Consider the following 20748-nt stretch of genomic DNA (forward strand, 5'->3'; position numbering starts at 1 on the left):
ACATGGATGGAGCTACACCATATCTCTTTCACCCATCCAAATCATTCAGATCTACATCAAGTGCTACAGTAGAGTCGGTTTGGAATGGATGGGAGGTACAAAAATCAGACCCTTCATTGGTCCACAACTAAGCTTCCCTTGCACCAACCTGCAACAATGTCAAATTCACAGGCTGGACCAAGCCTACTTTGACAACGTTCACCAGGGGACATTTTAACAGTATCCATGCCATTGTACTACACTGCTCCTCAACTGTTAGTGTACAGTCGTGGCCAAATGTTTTGAGAATGACACAAATATTAATTTCCAAAAAGTTTGCTGCTTCAGTGTCTTTAGATATTTTTGTCAGATGTTACTATGGAATACTGAAGTATAATTACAAGCATTTCACAAGTGTCAAAGGCTTTTATTGACAATTACATGAAGTTGATGCAAAGAGTCAATATTTGCAGTGTCGACCCTTCTTTCTCAAGACCTCTGCAATCCGCCCTGGCATGCTGTCAATTAACTTATGGGCCACATCCTGACTGATGGCAGCATATTCAATGCTTGGAGTTTGTCAGAATTTGTGGGTTTTTGTTTGTCCACCCGGCTCTTGAGGATTGACCACAAGTTCTCAATGGGACTACGGTCTGGAGAGTTTCCTGGCCATAGACCCAAAATATCAATGTTTTGTTCCCCGAGCCACTTAGTTATCACTTTTGCCTTATGGCAAGGTGCTCCATCATGCGGGAAAAGGCATTGTTTATCACCAAACTGTTCCTGGATGGTTGGGAGAAGTTGCTCTCAGAGGATGTGTTGGTACAATTCTTTATTCATGGCTGTGCTCTTGAGTGAGCCCACTCCCTTGGCTGAGAAGCAACCGCACACATGAATGGTCTCAGGATGCTTTACTGTTGGCATGACACAGAACTGACGGTAGCGCTCACCTTGTCTTCTCCGGACAAGCTTTTTTCCAGATGCCCCAAACAATCGGAAAGGGGATTCATCAGAGATATGGACTTTACCCCAGTCCTCAGCAGTCCAATACCAGAATAACTTCTGGAAGTATCTCCTCCCTGTACCTTTTGCAGAATATCAGTCTGTCCCTGATGTTTTTCCTGGAGAGAAGTTGCTTCTTTGCTGCCCTTCTTGACACCAGGCCATCCTCCAAAAGTCTTTGCCTCACTGTGCGTGCAGATGCACTCACACCTGCCTGCTGCCATTTCTGTACTGGTGATGCCCCGATCACACAGCTGAATCAACTTTAGGAGACGGTCCTGGCGCTTGCTGGACTTTCTTGGGTGCCCCGAAGCCTTCTTCACAACAATTGAACCGCTCTCCTTGAAGATCTGATAAATGGTCGATTTAGGTGGAAATCTTACTGGCAGCTATATCCTTGCCTGTGAAGCCCTTTTTGTGCAAAGCAATGATGACGGCATGCCGGTTAACAAGAGGAAGAACAATGATTCCAAGCATCACCCTCCTTTTGAAGCTTCCAGTCTGTTATTTGAACTCAAATCAGCATGAGAGTGATCTCCAGCCTTGTCAACACTCACACCTGTGTTAACGAGAATCACTGACATGTCAACTGGTCCTTTTGTGGCAAGGCTGAAATGCAGTGGAAATGTTTTGAGGGAATCAATTTATTTGCATGGCAAAGGGGGACTTTGTAATTAATTGCAATTAATCTGATCACTCTTAACATTCTGGAGTATATGCAAATTGCCATCATACAAACTGAGGCAGCACTTTGTGAAAATTAATGTGTCATTCTCAAATGTTGGACACTGCTGTAGTACAGTATTCAGACAAAGGTTGGAATCTGAATAATTTAATAATTCTAGAAGGGTAAAAATGAATTAGACAAACAAATATAAATAACTTGCACAATCTTTATTTTATTGTCATGTAACAGGAAAGGGGTCAAGTTTGTAGGTTGCATGGACAAAGGATTTTCAAATTCCATTCATCACCCCACCAAAGTAGAGTATTTACAACCCTTTTTACACACAATTTCAATACATGTATGATGAATATATTAATTCATTTGCTGAAAATTGTAAAATAGACATTCGTGATGAAATCTCCACAAGGGTGGAAAACAAAGCTTACCCAAACATAACCTCAGAAATGGAAGAAACGTTGACTATCTCCCACAGGGTTTTCCTGAGATTTGCAATTCAATAAATGAGTTGAAGGGGATCAGGCCTTTGGATAACCATACAATAATTTTGGAAAAAAAACAAAACAATAAATAACAGCCTCGCTGTTTGGAACATAAGAAAAGAACACCCACATTCTAATGATTACACTTACTATGTCATCCTTACAGCAAAGCCAAAGTAGTTCAACCAAATAGCTACATCTCATATTATTTAAAAACTTCCAAGACAGAATACAATCAAACAGTTAAGTAATTTTTTTGTGTTTTTTTTGGCAATGTCACGTATATCTCTCATTCCGCAAAAAGAAGAAAAAAAAAAATTGTGCAAAATTCTTGAAATAAACAAATGACATTACAATCCTGTTCCCATTTCATAGAGGCTTTCAATAAAATCTAATACACAATGTAGTCGCAACATCGACAGATAATACTAGATACAAAGTACATTTCAATGTGTGCAAAATTACTATTCAAACTGTATTCAGTTTTTGAACGGAGTGGTGTATTAAAAAAAAGTTGCAACAAGCCGGCATCAGTTCATTGTATGAGATTGAATTCATCTTTTCAATGTTGACTGTAATTACAGACTATCCTTACATCCTCCTCAGTTCAAAGTACCCAACTACTCGCAGTTGCAAGATCAACTATGGAGAACTGATTGCAGTCTGAATCCCAATCACAACACAATTTCATCAGAACAAATAAATTCAGTAATCCATACATCCTTACCAACAAAAAGAACAAACCCACTTCTAATGTGAACATGGAGGACAGTAGAATATAATAAGGCCTGAAAACTATATTTCTGTTAAAGCCCTGCCCAGAAACCACCTAGCGCCTTCCTCCTAGGAGCTTCCGTAGAACTCAGAATTTATGCCATTCTGAGGATTGGTGAGGTGTAAGCAATATGGCGAGAATTCCATCTAACCTACAGTATCAGACGGCAAGGATGAGCTATTACCATAGACTATACATTTTTTTCTGAGCCTTTCATATCCACATGAAGTGCCTAGAGGGTAGGGTCTAGGGGTCGATTTGGGATTGGCCATAATTGTACACAATTTAACATATGTCCCTTTAGTCTGCAACGGATTCCTCCCTCCTTATATTCAGGAAGTTCCCATGTCCCTGAAGTTCCCTGAACTTGGCTGGGAGTTGGATTCCACATCCATTGGCTCCACTTCATTTTTCACCTCTTTCCCATTTGTCTGGTCCTCTCCAGCTTTCTTTGTGTTCTCCCCACCCACTGGCACTGCTTTGTTATCAGACACATCACTAAAGTCAGTCCTTGGGTGTTTTTCACCTCGTTCTGAGGAGTCCTTTTTCGGCGAATCCTTTTTGGGATCCTCAGTCTTGGCTTTGTGGGATGATGCCGCTGATGGGCTCGTCTGATGTGGGTGGTTGTCGTTGGGGACGCCCGTGCCGTCCTCCCACCCGTTGGGGCAGTTCTCTGAAGGACCGTTGCGTGTCACCACCGTGTCACCTTCCCTTTTCTTCTTAGTCGGTTGCGCCAAATTCTCAGACTTCATTTCAGATGCAGCTGCTTTGACTTTGACTGAGTCCTGGACGCTGTCCTTGGCTTGACTATCCTCTTTGAGTCCTTCCTCCATACTTTGATCTCCTTTAACAGACTCAGGGTCTGGGCTGCCTGAATGGTCCATATCAAGATCATTACTGTTCCCGTTTCCCAGTGATTCTGAGTCCTCTGAGGAGATTGCTGGCCCAGAAGGATTAACAGAAAAACCCTCAGCCTGCTTATCTCCATCACTACTCAATGCTTCATCATTCAACTTGATAGTCTCCTTCACCTCCTCCGTGACACCCTTCTCCTTCTGGGCTCCCACTGCCTCTCCCTCTCTAGCCTTGGCTCGTGTGCGGCCTTCCTCCGCTCCCTCTCCGTTCCCCTTCTCCGCCTTCTTCAGCTGTTTCTGGATCTTTCTGGGGCACCATACAAACTTTTCCTTGGGCTCAAAGTGCTGGAAAGCGTAGCGCAGAAGCTCTTTGCGCTTCTGCTTGTCACGAATGGCAAACAGGAAGTAGTCGAGCACGCTGCGCTTGACGCTGCTCAGGTTCCTTTTGACCAGAGTCTCCTCCAGGAAGAAGCGCACCAATGGGCTCTGGTAGTGCTCAAAGCCTAGCTCCCCCAGGCTCTTCAGGATGCGCGTAATGCGGAGGTTGTTGTGCATGTTCCTGAGACAGAAAACACAACCAATATTTAGATGGAGGACCCCTAGTAACAGTTTACAACGCCACTGATGACAAAGAATGGTCATCAGTGGTTCCACATGGTCTTAAGAAATCACATCCTGTAAAGATGACCAAGGCATAACTTCAGCAACTCACCTTTCAAGGTTGGCGAAGCGTTCTCTCCAGTTCTCGGCGCGTTTGACCTCACCTGTGTCTTTGTTAACCAGCTGGATACCATAGAACCCCAGCATGAGCTCGTAGGACTCCACCAGCCTCTTCTTGGCCTCCTCACTCTCCCTGAAGGCCTGAGGACACAGTGGGGCAAGAGCACAGAAACCATTATCGTCGCCTTGCTAGAGAAGATCCATTCATAAACACTTTGTCTGCTCACTGGACCTAAGGGAGTACTTTGACAAGTCACCCTATGCGTACTGTTTTTTTTTTTGGTAACAGTATTTATTGGAATTTCACAATTTTCACCCATATTAAGAGAGATGAAGCAAAAAAAAAAACAAAAAAAAAACAGCACTCACTTATACACATACAAACACCATTTTCCTCTTCCCGCTCGGCGCTTCTCTCACCCCATCATTGCGTCTCTCAATACATATATTTTAAACAAACTTACAGAAATTAAACAAAAAAAGCTCAGTTTAAACCAAGTTAGGTTCCACACATGGAACGTACAGTATAATTCTGAAATACATAGATCACCACCATTCTAAGAGAATCCTTGCAGCATAATAGCTGATATCTAAATTACCTATAACCTGAGCTAAGGTTCCCATACTTTGTACAACTGATCTGTTTTAGAATGCAATGTACATGTCAGATATTCCAGAGGCACCCATTCAAATTGGCATAATATACTATCTTTAATAGAAGGAACCTTATCACTAATCCACTGCAAAAGGTTGTTCGCCCTCACTGCGAAGGTAAGGACGTTGTAAGGCCTCCACCGAAGTAGCATGCCTACTAGGGAGACCCAACAGTAAAGAAACTGGGTCCAATTCTAGATCAACCCCTGGGATCTTTTTCATTTCTTGCAGAACACCAGACCAGTATCTTTGTATTTTGGTACATGACCATAAACAATGTGTTAGGGTGCCTGTATCAGTTTTACATTTAAGACACTGAGGGGAAGAGGAAGTGAGGCTAAAAGCATGTCTGCGATCTATGCAATCTGTGTATTATTCTTAATTGGAACGCTCTAGAGATAAATGGATAATTTTTGCATATCTCCAAAAGTCCTCCCACATCTCCCACACGTCAATTGTAACAGACAATTCTTTCACCCTCTGTGTTGACAGCAGAAAAGGCCCTTAAAGAATCATAAAACAGACTTAAGACATTTTCCTTCATGGGAAAAAAAAGCTCTTTCAATGACAGACATATCAGGGTTACCAATTAAGGTGGTGTAATGTCTTACTTGTAGGAAGTGGGAAAAAGCCCTGTTTTGGGAGTCGATATTTCTCGACCATCTGCTCAAATGACAAAATCTTATCAGCAAATAAGTCATTTAGTCTGCGTATGCCCGTATTAAGCCAAAAGTGAAAGCCAGCATCCAGCAATCCTGGACCAAAATCTGGGTTGTTAAGAATTGGGGTAAGAGCAGAGGTTAGTTTGGACCTTCTCAGGAAGCATTGAACTAACCTCCATACTTTGAGTGTGTTAAGTGTAATGGGATTATTGCAGTGATCTTCTACAGACTTGAAACGTCTGAAAAATAAAAGATCCTGTAAGGGGTATTTTGAAAGAGAAGTCTCAATATCTAACCAAATAGAGGAGTCATCGTTTGTGATCCAGTCAGAAATATAACAGGTGGGCACACCACTGATAGAACCTAATATTGGGCAGATCCAAGCCACCCATAGAACTTGGCAGCTGCAATATTGCCATCTTAAGTCTTGGCTTGCATTTACTCCATATAAAATGAACTCAGCCATCCATTTACATCCTTTATTACCTTATTGGAGAGTAATACTGGGATCATTTGGATTGGGTAAAGTAGTCTAGGTAAAAATGTTTGTTTTCAAGAGGGATATTCTACCCAACCAAGAAATCGGGAGAGAGTTTCAGCGCTCCAGATCTTGTCTTATTGTATCAAACAAGGGAACAAAATTGGCTTTGTATATTTGCTGGAATTTAGGAGTTACAAATCTACCCAGATACATAACCTGAGGGAGATAATTTAAAAGGGAAGGGGGAGAGGTATGAGGTACAGAGTGAAGGTTACCAAGTGGCATAGCTTCTAATTCAGTTAAGTTAAACTTGTAGCCTGAGAAGTCGCTGAATAATTCAATAATATTAATAAGAGATGTAATTGAAGTATCGAGGACATCGTCAGCATACAAGCTTATTTTATGGTAAACATCACCAATGAGCAGCCCCTGTAAAGCAGGAGTTACCCTGATGGCCTCGGCCAGTGGTTCCATAACGAGTGCAGAGGAGAGGAGACAAAGGACAGCCCTGTCTGGTACCTCTGTATATAGAGAAGCTATTGGACCTTAGCCCATTAGTAAGGACAGCAGCCTGAGGATCATCATATAAAACTTTCACCCATTTTATAAAGTTGTCCCCTACACCAAATGTATTTAAAGCAAAGAACAGGTAAGACCACTCCACACAATCAAATACTCTCTCAGAATCTAGGGAGAGCACAAGACCATCCATAGCACTTTGTTGGTAGGCTTGGTTTACATTAAGAAGCTGCCTGACATTGTTGCATGACTTACAGCCCTTAATGAAGCCAGTTTGGTCTCATTTCACAATTAGTGGCAGTGAGTCCTCTAATCTTGTGGCTAGAATTTTAGAAAGCAATTTTCTATCCACATTCAGAAGGGAAATTGGTCTGTACGAGGAACAAGACTCTGGACATTTTCCCTTTTTGAGAATAAGTGATATGTTGGCTTCTCTTAGCGTTTGAGGGAGCTGGTCCTTTGAAAATGAGTAGTTAAACAGATCACGCAATGGCTCAAGGATCAGGCCATGGAACTCTTTATAGAACTCACTACAAAACCTGTCTGGTCCTAGGGCCTTACCATTTCGCAAATTCTTAATTGCGAACATTCTCTTCCTCGGTAATAGGGGCATTAAGGAGAGACCTCTGAGCTCCCTACTATCTCCGAAGAACAATCTTAGAAAACAAGTTCTCCAATAATTTGGGTGAATCATCTGGCAGTTCGGAGGCATAAAGGTTTGCATAAAATTTATCAATTTATTTTCATATAATTGATTGCCATCAGAATCAGTAATAGTGGCAGTTGACAGAGTCAGCGCTCTTTTTAGCTAGGTATGCCAAGTACTTTCCTGGCTTATCGCCATGTTCATAAAGCTTTCGTATGACAAATCTAATTTTCTTTTCAGCGTCCTGTGTTAGGAGAGAGTCCAACGTTGTTCTAAGGACTAATATTTCCTTTAATAGGACAGGAGTTAATGTAGTCCTTCTCTTTAGTTCCTAATTCACCCTCTAACGTGTTTTGCTTTTCACGCCTTTTTTGTCTCTTAGTGGCTGTGTATGACATAAATCAGACCCCTTGCGTACGCTTTACAGGTTTCCCAAAGGAGCAAGGAAGAGAAATGCTTTAAAATCTGTAATAAAATATGTGACTGTATGGTCTTTAACAACGGTTATAGTCGAACTCTAATGTCTTGACCGATTTAATGCCCCGTTGAGTCATGTCCAGGATCACCTCCGCATGATCAGATATGACTATGCTTCCTATCCTAGCGGATAAAACAGACTGCAAAGACATCCTGGGCATAAAAAAGTAATCTATTTTAGTCTGACATCCATGAGGTGCAGAGAAAAAAAGTGAACTCTGTTGGAGGGATGAAAAGTTCTCCAAACCCCAGATCATCACAAATAGCTTTAAGTGGCTTAGCTTGAGGAGAGAGTGAAGCTATACCGCTGGGAAACGCATCAATAAGGGGGTTCAACAAATCATTAAAATCTCCAACCACTGCAGTGTCTAGAAATACCTTAGTGAGGAAATCAGGGGGGTGAGCAGGGGGGAAGTAAATATTCATTATGGAAATGTTCTGCCCTTGTAAAGTACCATTAATTATAACAAAGCGACCAAATTTATCTTTCAGGCAATTCAACATTAATTAATTAAGTTATTTTTCCCAAGAATTGCTACACCTCTACTTCTGGATGTAAATGAGAAAAACACTTGACCAAACCCACCTTGTTGTAATTTCAGATGCTCCTTATCATCCAAATTAGTTTCTTGTGATATCAATATTTTAATATTACTTTTTACTTATATTACTTTTTTCAGAAAAAGACAGTACCTTCTTTTTAAATGGGATTATGGCTCCCTCTAATGTTCCATGTGCATACACAAACTGTTACCTGCCATTGCACTTTGACCATTCAATATCCAGACTGAATCCTACTGTAAAAGTGGGGTGGTACCTTTTTCCATGTGTTGAACTCTCCTCTATCTCACCGAGCATAAACAAACGATATGAACCTTGAACTTGAACTATACTAAACCCCAAAATTAAACATGTAAAAATCCAAAAGGGTGTTTTCCCACTAGCTAACATGCCGGGGATTTCAACCAAGCCTGGGCACCAACATGGATTCACACATATCTCAGCCTGACCTATAGCAGCAGTTCCTTTAGCAAGAAAAATAATAAAGATACGAATATTACTGAACCAGAGCACGTGAGAACTCACCACTGTTAGATTCAAATAAAAAGTTATCCAATGCTGCGGAGGTGCAGCTTAAAGTTATTTACCCGAGAGAGTCAATAAACGCAGCAGCCTCTTCAGGTGTGAAGAGTTTAGGCGATCCGTTGACCATAATCTTCAACGTGGCGTAGTCCATCTTCATTCTCTAGTCGAGCCTTCGCCTCAAAACGCTTTGCGTCTTCGTACAACCGCTGTGGAATAATCATTGAAGAATGAGACCTTTGGACCTTTACGTTGACTACCTTCAGAGCCGATGTTTCTAGCCGCATCCATGACACACTGCTTGTTGGTGAAGTTGTGGAACTTTATAACCAGCGTGGGCGCTGGTTGGGACCGGGTATCGGTGCTTGAGAGCATTGGGCTCTGTCCAGCTTCACACGACCAGCCTTAGTGTCCATTTGTAGGTAGCCAGGGATCCATGACATTTTTTACTGAATGTGTCCCTTCAGAATTTTCCGGGAGTCCCACAACACGAATATTGCATCTGCGTCCTCGATTATCCAAGTCAATGTGCTCCGCCATTTCGCACACCTGTTTCTCAAGTGCTTTTATCTTAGTGTCCATAGACGTAGTTGAAGTTTCCACTGTAACAATTCTTCCTTCCACCTCAACACGTTTGACAACCCTCTGTAGTTCTGCCTGCCTTTGCTTCCAATACCGTTATTATCTTAACATCGATCACTTTAGTGATGTTATCAGTCATCTTTTGAATCACCAGGTCCATTGTGCTTGGATCCGCAATGGTGTTAGCTCCTCCTGCACATCTACAGGGATGGTGGTTTTGGTCGAGTTCTTAGTAGTTCTGTTGGGCATGTTGTCGCAGATTTTTGAGAAATAGCCGTCAACACTCGTTGTAGGATAACTTATTTAGCCAATTCTACCACTTTTTCAAGCTAGGAGAATGTAAAAATATAAATTTACGAATGCCACGGGAGCTCACCGAAACAGTGTTCCCTCTACGGCGCCATTTTGTCCCCCCTATGCTTACCGTTACATTCAACAGTAACTCATTTTATGAAAAAGTGCATTTCACAGTGCTTTATTGTACCCCTTAACCCACTTGCAGGTCAGTGCTCCTAATAGATCACAATGATCAAGCAAAAATGTGAACCACTCACCAGGATCTCCTTCTTGGTGAGCTCAGAGGCCATGTAGTTCACTCCTGGTTCCCGCAGTGGAAACAACCTGAGAGCAACAGTGGATTATAACTTTAGATGGCTAGATATCAATAATAGCACAGTGGAATCACTTCAATAATGTTTCAATTGTGTTTTGTGATAGCTTTCCTGTTGATATTTTACTGCTACGTGCTCGGGCCAAGTGACAAAATGTTGGTGATTGACAGTTTATTGCAACAGAATGTAAACGCCATCCAAGTTTACAACACTTGAGATTCGATTACTGTAACGTTATCATTGTGAGTCGGGCAAATTATTGGCCTAGTCATAAAGTAATATAGTATAATACTACATTATAATGGTATAACCAGCATTTTCACTTTAGATGAATTGCGTGCCCATAGTGAACTGCATCCTACTCTGTCCTAGATGCTAATATATGCATATTATTATTACTGTTGGATAGAAAACACTGAAGTTTAAAACTGTTTGAATTATGTCTGAGTATAACAGAACTCATAGGGCAGGCAAACTTCCAAACTGGAAGTGGAAATTCCAGGGCTGGTTGAATTTTAAGTCATCGCCTATCCACATCCAAACAAGATATGGATCTGTTCGCACTTCCAATGCCTTCCATGTCAACAGTCAGTAGAACGTGGAATGAAGCCTCCCGTGTGATGTGGGGCTTGATGGGATGAGAATGAGTCAGTGGACTGTCAGAATGCCAGTTCCTGGCTGCGCAAATTACTGTTGATATCGCCTGCATTCCATGACTCTGCAGACAAAAACAAATGCTCCGGTTGGAACGTTATTGGATATATATGATAATAACATACTGAAGATTGATTCTCTACTTAGTTTGACCAGTTTGAAGTTTTCGTCCAAGTTCGCCTGGACCAGCGCCAGCTTTTGGACATGTGAGCTAAATGTGCTAGCAAAAGGAGCTAATTGGACACTAGTAATGGACATTGAGGAACAAAACAACAATTTGTGGAACTAGGACTCCTTGCACTGCATTCTGATGAAAGATCAAAAGGTAAGGGAATATCGTATTTCTGTTGACTCCAACATGGCGGAGAAATGTTGTTTACCTCTGAGCGCCGTGTCAGATTATTATACTTAATGCAACACAGCAGTTGCATTAATTATATGTAAAACATGCATCTTTCGTCAAAGTTTGAGTATTTCTGTTCTGGCGTAGCTCTCTGTAATTCCCCCTGGATATTTTGGAGGCATTTCTGAACATGGCGTCAATGTAAACTGAGATTTGTAGATATAAATATGCATCTTGTCGAACAAAATATAAATGTATTGTGTAACATTGTCATATGAGTGTCATCGGATGAAGATTATCAAAGGTTAGTGATTAATTTTCTAATTTGGCTTTTGTGGCCCTCTTTGGCTGGGAAAAATAGCTGTATTTTTTTTTATTTGGTGGGGACTTAAACACAACATATATTTATGTTGTGTTTTCGCTGGAAAACATTTTTTTATTTTAAAATCGGACACGATGGGTAGATAAACATCTTGTTAATCTTTCATTTGCTGTATTGGACATGTCAATGTGTGAAAGTAAAATATTTCAAAAATATTTTTGAATATCCCACGCTGCCTTTTCAGCAGAATGTTGGTTGGGGGGGGGGAATAATACATAACAAATACACACAACTAGCCCATAACAAAACCGGAGCATTTAGGATCATACGTACCACTGAATGTAGGAGTGAACTCTCTCCAGCCTCTTATAGTCAGTCTTCCATTCTTTATGAAAGGATTCTATTAAAATGTCTAAACAAAGATATAGAGCATCACATACACCATTACGCACATTTTCCAGTCACTGAAAACGGCTTGGAAGAATAGCAAATGACCTACCATCAGGGGAGGAGGGGTATTCGTTGAGATAGAATTTTAAATTGAACATTCTCTCTTCTGAGCATTCGTCGTCTGTTAGATTCTGTGAAGACACGCAGACAAGCAGCACAGTCAGATGTCTAGATGACGTCTCATGACAAGATAAAAACAGATGACCTGTGTAGGGCCTGGAGTTTTACCTGGTCAGGAGAGAAAAAAAAAGAAGTGGGTTCTGGTAAGACCAGGTTAGCCTAGGCTTACTAAGACCCAACATTTTTCCTGACAAATTTGCATGGACAAAAACTCCTGGCCCTATTCATGTGTAATAACAAGAGACTTCAGACTTACAGGATACCCTTTTCTGTAGTTCTGCATGTCCTTGGCAGCCCTCATGTTCCTGGAGAACGTGTTTGACCACTGTGAAAGATATGGTACAGCGATATTGGATGAACCATTTAGCAGAAATACATTTAAAAGGGCATTATTCATTTTCTTTTGGGTACCTAAAATGATTTTGACCTGGGTGTAAGTCAGTGGAACTGAAGAGGATACGGGTACCAGACCATAGCTGTAGTTTCACCCCATAGTTTCCCTGTTTGTACAGTTGCATGGGTGATTTGGTGCAGTGTTAATTTCATCAACAAAAATGGTGACGAAACTACCAAATACTACTTTCCCCTAAAATGGGGGACTATGTACAAAAAGTGCTGAAACGGTTCACCCGATATGGATGAAAATGTCCTCAAATGAAAGCTGACAGTCTGCCCTTTCACCCCATAGTGTTTCCTCTGCATTCATTTTTAGTGTGGTGCTGCGCTACGGCAGAATCACTGCAGTCACATCAAAAGAAACATCCTTTCCTACAAAACATGGTTTCAATAAAGTTCTGTAAAGCACATTCGCTTTTCTTGGTAAATGGATAAGCTGTCTGGGTTCACAGTTCTGAAGGTTATTTAGCTCTGTGAGCCGTGGCAGACAGCCTGCAACTCAAGAAACACAGCACGCCAGTGACCAGTGCGCGAGTGACAAGTGTGGATACGTTAGCCAACTAGTTAAGTTATAGATAGATTATGTAGTTAATTTGTTTCCAACTTCACCCTTATGTAGTCCTAACATTCTGTATTTCCCCTTGTCCTAAGTTTTTTATTTTTTTAAAGACCCTCCTTCACTAAACCCCTAAAATAAAGCAGCTTAATTGAATTGTAAACCCCAAATCTATTTTGTATGAAGAAACAACCAGTCATTCATCAAACTTTGAATATCTTTGAATTTCCCTCTTCACAATGCTGAAAGACTGCATTTAAATCAGTGGACACTACTTATTTTTATTACAATACACCTGTCAATTGTTTTCTTAACTAGAGGTTTGTTATTGCTAAAGGTACAGCATAGGTGTAAACAACTTTTTATTTTAGCAAGAGCACACTTGTATAGACTAAGAAAGTAGCAGAAATGTGTAGAAAGTAGTTTTGAATGCATGTTATTGAAGGGAAACAATAGTCTTGAAAATATTATGTTGTCAAAAAGTTCAAATACATATACACAGTACAATGAGAAATTCAACTACAAAATAGTCTTCTCCCATTAAAAAAATAAATAAAAATTGCCCCCACCCCCAAGGTGTATAAACAATAAATACAATAGATACAAAACAAAAACGTGAAGAACAAATCAAGCAACTAATTAGCACATGTAGGACAGTATGCAAGTGTGTGTAAGGACTTTGCAGATGCATTTCTCACATGTGCAGCACATATTTGTTTTACAGTCCTTTAGAGGCATCTCCTCCTCTTGTCTGCCCCAGCTGCAGCCTCAGGTGGATCAGGATAAGATTCAGCACCCTGAACAGCTTTCACATGCGCGGCTGTGCAGGTGAGGCGCTCCAGTCTTTGAATGTGTGGGGTTACTAGTGCCTTTCCCAACTGCTCCAGGAACACCCCTCTTGTTCCACTTATCAGGCATCCAGGTAGGGTTGATCTTGTGCCATATTACAAAGGCATTGTATGAGAACACGTCAATGATGTTATGGAAGATGACCAGGGGCCAGCTCTAAATGTAAGTTCTAAATCATCTTGTCCAGGTTGTCCATGCCATCTTTGTTGTGGTTGTAGTCCAGGATGATGGCTGGCTTCTAGTCCTCACGATCACCGATCTCAGCCATTTTGTGCAGTGTGCTCAGGAAGATCACATTCTTTTTCCACTTTGGGAGGTAAGAAACTAGATTGGTGGTGGGGGAGAAGGCAAACTTTGATGAGAAGGCCTCTCTCCCCCTTATCGCGAGGAGGGAGTTCAGGCTTGTTCTTTCAAACTGTGCCAACCATGGATATCTTCCACTTCAGGAGCTGCTGGCTGAGTTCAATCAGTAGCATACAATCTCAATATCTTATTGTGTGAATGTCTCTGTGATTTTTGTGGTGCATAAGTGATTTTATAACTGCCGGGTCAAAAATGACCCTAAGACAATCTACGTACCCTGGTGGTGTACAGCTTTCATGGAAATATGAACAAAGGTGATGTTTAGCTTTTTCTAATGTTGGGGTCACTATAGGAAAAGGTAATCAAATTTCAAGTTGAAAAAATATCATTTAGGGGGGTTCTCTCTGCTGTTAATTAAACAAAGTAGTGGGTCATTTTTTTTTACTGTTAAGAAAAGGATTAATACACTTGAGCCAATCAGTTGTGTTGTGACAAGGTAGGGGGGTAAACAGAAGATAGCTCTATTTGGTAAAATACCAAGTCCATTTTATGGCAAGAACAGCTCAAATAAGCAAAGAGAAACGAGAGTCCATCAAGACATGAAGGTCAGTCAATACGGAAAATTAAGAACTTTGAAAAAGTTTAAGTGCAGTCACAAAAACCATCAAGCGCTATGATGAAACTGGCTCTCATGAGGACCACCACAGGAATGGAAGAACCAGAGTTACCTCTGCTGCAGAGGATATGTTAATTTGAGTTACCAGCCTCAGAAATTTTAGCCCAAATAACTGCTTCAGAGTTCAAGCGACAGACATCTCAACATCAACTGTTCAGAGGAGACTGTGTGAATCAGACCTACATGGTCAAATTGCCCCAAAGAAACCACACCAATAAGAGTCCAAATTGGAGATTTTTGGTTCCAACCGCGTGTGGGTGAACGGATTATCTCTGCAAGTGTATTTCCCACCGTAAAGCATGGAGGTGGTGTTATGATGCTCTGCGGGTGACACCGATTTATTTCAAATTCAAGGCACACTTAACCAGCATGGCTACCACGTCGCTGCAGAATGCTACCCCATTCCTTCTGGGTTGGGCTTAGTGGGACTATCATTTACTTTTCAACAGGACAATGACCCAACACACCGCCAGGCTGTGTACAGGCTATTTATTTGACCAAGGAGAGTGGTGGAGTGCTGCATCAGATGACCTGGCGTCCACAATCCCCCAACCTGAAGCAAATTCCATGTGAAGCTGGTTGAGAGAATGCCAAGCATGTGCAAAGCTGTCAAGGCAAAGGGTGGCTATTTGAAGACTCGCACACAGTTTGATTTGTTTTACACTTTTTCTTACATGATTCCATGTAGTCTTTCATCATTCATCTTCACTATTATTCTACAATGTAGAAAATATAAAAATCAAAAACGTTGAAAAAAACTTGACTAGTATATAAAATTACACTTGTTTACTTAACTTTTATACTCTATAAATTGACTCCAATTAACTTACCGTAGCAAGTTTGCCACCTGCAGTAGGCAAGTAAAGCAGTTGTCAAATCCATCACTTCTGTTTGGCTGTGCCCATAGCATCATTCTAAAATTAGATGGATAAGAACTCCCCAGTGTTCTGCCACCAACTTGCCCACATCTTGCTCGTGCTGCAATGTCTACAAACACAAAGCGAGCCCGTGCTTGGCTCTGCCCACTGCCTTGCCCACTATGATTCATTTGCTCTCAATGGAACCGACAGGCTGTGGTCTATCTTCAGTTAGTCCAAAAAAAAGCTTTGCTGGAGTTGCTTACCAAGAAGACAGTGCCTGTTCCTGAGTGGCCTAGTTACAGTTGACTTAACTCAGATTGAAAATCTATGGCAAGACTTGAAATGGCTGTCTAGCAATGATTAACAACCAATTTGACATTGCTTGAATATTTATTTTTTAAGGATAATGTGCAAATATCGTACAATCCAGGTGTGCAAAGCCCTTAGAGACTTACCCAGAGAAAGGCTCAAACAGCGGTAATTGGTGCCAAATGTCATTCAAAATGTAGGCCCATTGACTCGGGGGTCGAATACTTACGTAATAAATAGTTTTATTTATCGTAAAATGTTTTCCAAATGTTAACATTTATTCCAAGTTGACATAGTATTGTGTAGATAGTTCAAAAGTATAATTAAATCTACATGTAGTTTTATAGGGCCTAACTGTTTATTGGCACTGTTTGTCACTGTTTGTCACAGTTATAGTCCATCGCATGCATCTATTTTTTTGCTGAGTTTGCCCCACCAAGATGTACATGCTAAAACCGCCACTGAAGGCTATAATGCAATGACTAGCTCAAGACAAAGTGGGGATGAAAAGCTAACGTTACATCTAGCTAACGTAACGTTAGCATGCTAAATACTAGATAAAGCGTTAACGTTAGTTAGCATAGTAGCTAGCTAGCTTTGTAACACAAAACGAGGCATTATAAATTATAGTTACCAACTCACTTAAAACTATTACATTCTCCTGCAAACAATATTCCAAATTTGGAGGTAACGTTAGGTCGTTAGGCTTCCATTAGTTGAACAGTTGCTAACGTTAGCTAGCAAGCTAACGTGTGCTAGTAGTGGCCTAATGCTAACATCAGTTTTCGCGTACTCGTTCGCCGTGTTAACGCCGACATTTGAATAGTTGGTTACACAAGAGAAAAAAAAATGCAACGTACTAAACCAGATGTCCATGATTTAGTTTTGTCCTGGCTTGAGCGACGCGTTTGGTTCTCTCCAGGATCGTCTCCATCACTCTCGGTGTCCCACGTCGAATCATACACGCACACTAAATCGTCCTGATCCATCATTTAAAACACAATGTCACAATGTGGGCTTGAGAAAGACCAAAAGCGAAATCTGCTAGCCAAGATAATTACACATGAGTTGAACTTCCAGGCCTAAATTCTATGACTACCACGACCGACCAACCATCCCTCCTCCCGGTCAGCAAAATCCATCGTCGCGATTCGTGGTACGGGTTCGACAACCATGAGTGACAGGGTGAAATGGTCTGCAGTCAATGCATGTCTGTCTGCTGGCTGAGCAGCTTCTTCTTCTGTGGCTTTTATGGCGGACTTTACAACCCCAAAATGTGTATTGCTGCCACCTACTGGACGGGTTGAAACCAAAAGAAGGTACAAATAAAATCCATACGTGATAGGGAAACGAACTTAATCCACCCAAATTAAAATAGTACACTGACAAAACAAAACTCCCACTTCGTCCTTCTTTCAATTCTTCATATCTCCCTTCTCAGGCTCTAGGGCCTAAGAGGGTGGTACGGCTCTAGGGCCTGAGAGAGTGGTACGGCTCTAGGGCCTGAGAGGGTGGCAATATTCCATGTAACTCCTTCGCCAAGAAATCTTTCAGCCCCAGGAACCGCTCTGCCGCTTCCACAATGATTTCTATCTTCCTGGACCTGCTCTCCACCTTGGCAGTGGCATTTATCACCATATGTATAAAGGCCACAAAGTCCACCTTCTTAACCTTTAAAATGTCAGGATCCTGATGGTGAAAGGCAACCGCTGCAGCCTGCAGTGAAGGCCTATCCACCACCATGGACTCTTCAAGTGCACCATTCAAACCGCCAACCCTTTTAAACAGCTGCTGCATATGATATGCTCTGGATAGCCCTGACTTTGGCCACCTCATTTTCTTTCACCCTTATGGGGCATTCGAAAGACAAGGCTTCATGATTCTCACCACAATTGCAATATGCCACATTTTCATCACTTTTATAACATAATATGATATTTTCCACAACTTGGACATCTCAACTTCTCCTTTCTGCAAAAAGACTTGAAACATGACCAAAAGCGTTACAATTGTCACACTGCATTGGTCTTGTGATAAATGCTCTGACTCTGTAGTTAATACACCCTAACTGACTCCATATCAAAAAATAAAAGAACAGACTCTTCACTTTTTCTTCATTCACCACACGATTCATCCAACGTGCATCAATCACTCCAGGAGTATTTTTCATCTCTTCAATATCTACTTCCCACGAGACTCCAGATATAGCCCCCTTGAGAGGTGCCCTGTTCCTGAGAGACACACACACAACACTTCAAACTTATCAAATCGGGTGAGACGCAACACACGTTTCTTCTGATCCTCAGAAGCACAAAAAAAACAAAACCAGCCCGCCTCTCATGATCCTCACAGCCTTCACTCTACCCAGCACTCTCTCCACCAGTTAGGATATCTCAAATGGATTCCTCAAGATTGGTAATTCAATCAGCTGCTCCTCAATTACAAACCGTACTCCTACAAGATACGAAGTAACGTTCTCATCACTGTACTCTACTTTGCTCCATTTTCCTTTCTTATGGACAATATTCCAATTCTCCTTGATTCTACCGCCATTAGATTCAGAAACCACTTCATCATCCGCCTCCGCCATCTTTCCCCTCAAGCACCTCCTGGCTGAGCAGCTGATGACAGGGTTGACAGATCAAACAAAATGTCTTGCCCGTGAATACTGAAAACCACCACAAAAGGCCTGAAACTAGCCAAGCAAATTTTTCCTACAGCAAGAGAGGACTTGCCACATTTATACAATATACCCTTTTTCCATAACGTCATCGAGCCATTTAAGAAGGAATATCGACGTAACTTGTAACGATGCTAGAAGCGAAATGTAGTTTTCATCAAAATAATAATTATTGCAAGCTATGGAGTGACATAATAAAGGAATTTGAATATGTCTCAAGATAAAATATAATTTGCCCTTATTAAACTCGACAGATCCTTTTCCATAATTTTCCTTGTTTGACTGCTATGATTAAGCAGTAAAGCAGGAGTGGGTTATGGTAAAGTGCATTCGGAAACTATTGTTACAGCTGTCATGACGTTGGCCTGTGGGTAAGGTTTATGCCCCCCCATAAATACCCTTTTCACCCCTCTCTCTTAACTCTACTGAAGGACTCTTGAATAGCATTTGTTAAACATAGAGAGTCTGGGAACATCAAACAAGTGGGGGGAAAGGAACCATATTTTGTTAATAGAACCAGTTGAAAATATACATTGGTACTTAATGAATATGATGTCAGTTCGGTTGTCATCTGAGACATTATTACTGATGACAGGATGACATAAACCGTATCTGGGAAAGTCTACACACTCTAGTTATCAGATTCACATGGAATTGTTGTGCAATTTAAATGTTTCAATATTTACATTTACATTTACATTTAAGTCATTTAGCAGACGCTCTTATCCAGAGCGACTTACAAATTGGTGCATTCACCTTATGACATCCAGTGGAACAGCCACTTTACAATAGTGCATCTAAATCTTTTAAGGGGGGTGAGAAGGATTACTCTATCCTATCCTAGGTATTCCTTAAAGAGGTGGGGTTTCAGGTGTCTCCGGAAGGTGGTGATTGACTCCGCTGTCCTGGCGTCGTGAGGGAGTTTGTTCCACCATTGGGGGGCCAGAGCAGCGAACAGTTTTGACTGGGCTGAGCGGGAACTGTACTTCCTCAGTGGTAGGGAGGCGAGCAGGCCAGAGGTGGATGAACGCAGTGCCCTTGTTTGGGTGTAGGGCCTGATCAGAGCCTGGAGGTACTGAGGTGCCGTTCCCCTCACAGCTCCGTAGGCAAGCACCATGGTCTTGTAGCGGATGCGAGCTTCAACTGGAAGCCAGTGGAGAGAGAGGAGGAGCGGGGTGACGTGAGAGAACTTGGGAAGGTTGAACACCAGACGGGCTGCGGCATTCTGGATGAGTTGTAGGGGTTTAATGGCACAGGCAGGGAGCCCAGCCAACAGCGAGTTGCAGTAATCCAGACGGGAGATGACAAGTGCCTGGATTAGGACCTGCGCCGCTTCCTGTGTGAGGCAGGGTCGTACTCTGCGGATGTTGTAGAGCATGAACCTACAGGAACGGGCCACCGCCTTGATGTTAGTTGAGAACGACAGGGTGTTGTCCAAGATCACGCCAAGGTTTTAGCGCTCTGGGAGGAGGACACAATGGAGTTGTCAACCGTGATGGCGAGATCATGGAACGGGCAGTCCTTCCCCGGGAGGAAGAGCAGCTCCGTCTTGCCGAGGTTCAGCTTGAGGTGGTGATCCGTCATCCACACTGATATGTCTGCCAGACATGCAGAGATGCGATTCGCCACCTGGTCATCAGAAGGGGGAAAGGAGAAGATTAATTGTGTGTCGTCTGCATAGCAATGATAGGAGAGACCATGTGAGGTTATGACAGAGCCAAGTGACTTGGTGTATAGCGAGAATAGGAGAGGGCCTAGAACAGAGCCCTGGGGGCCGTGGTGAGGAGACAGATTCTCGCCACGCCACCTGGTAGGAGCGACCTGTCAGGTAGGACGCAATCCAAGCGTGGGCCGCGCCGGAGATGCCCAACTCGGAGAGGGTGGAGAGGAGGATCTGATGGTTCACAGTATCGAAGGCAGCCGATAGGTCTAGAAGGATGAGAGCAGAGGAGAGAGAGTTAGCTTTAGCAGTGTGGAGCGCCTCCGTGATACAGAGAAGAGCAGTCTCAGTTGAATGA

At 42.1% G+C, this 20748-nt stretch overlaps 1 protein-coding gene across 2 annotated transcripts; it reads right to left on the bottom strand.

Moving 5' to 3' along the window:
- Window positions 1–1860: 1860 nt before the first annotated feature.
- ogfr (opioid growth factor receptor) lies at window positions 1861–17275 on the bottom strand. Of its 2 annotated transcripts, none has more exons than XM_035741265.2 (7): window positions 16911–17275; window positions 12358–12426; window positions 12031–12112; window positions 11865–11943; window positions 10156–10222; window positions 4490–4638; window positions 1861–4336 (listed from the first exon to the last, which is right to left on the bottom strand). In XM_035741265.2, exons 1-7 carry the CDS (start codon window positions 17040–17042, stop codon window positions 3256–3258), a joined length of 1659 nt encoding a protein of 552 aa, XP_035597158.1. In that variant the 5' UTR covers window positions 17043–17275; the 3' UTR covers window positions 1861–3255. The 2 variants fall into 2 exon arrangements, with proteins under 2 accessions (XP_035597158.1, XP_035597159.1); XM_035741266.2 differs by having other exon boundaries at window positions 12031–12209; window positions 16911–16925.
- Between the last annotated feature and the right edge of the window lie 3473 nt (window positions 17276–20748).

The sequence above is a fragment of the Oncorhynchus keta genome, chromosome 28 (genome assembly GCF_023373465.1).
Source record: "Oncorhynchus keta strain PuntledgeMale-10-30-2019 chromosome 28, Oket_V2, whole genome shotgun sequence".
Lineage (NCBI taxonomy): Eukaryota > Metazoa > Chordata > Actinopteri > Salmoniformes > Salmonidae > Oncorhynchus > Oncorhynchus keta.

Coding starts and splice junctions, on each gene's coding strand:
- ogfr (XM_035741265.2), bottom strand. CDS start 17,042: ATGATGGATCAGGACGATTTAGTGTGCGTGTATGATTCGACGTGGGAC. Junction 12,427..16,910: donor AATCATGGACATCTGGTTTA/GTACGTTGCATT, acceptor TATCTTTCACAG/TGGTCAAACACGTTCTCCAG. Junction 4,639..10,155: donor TCACCAAGAAGGAGATCCTG/GTGAGTGGTTCA, acceptor CTGTGTCCTCAG/GCCTTCAGGGAGAGTGAGGA.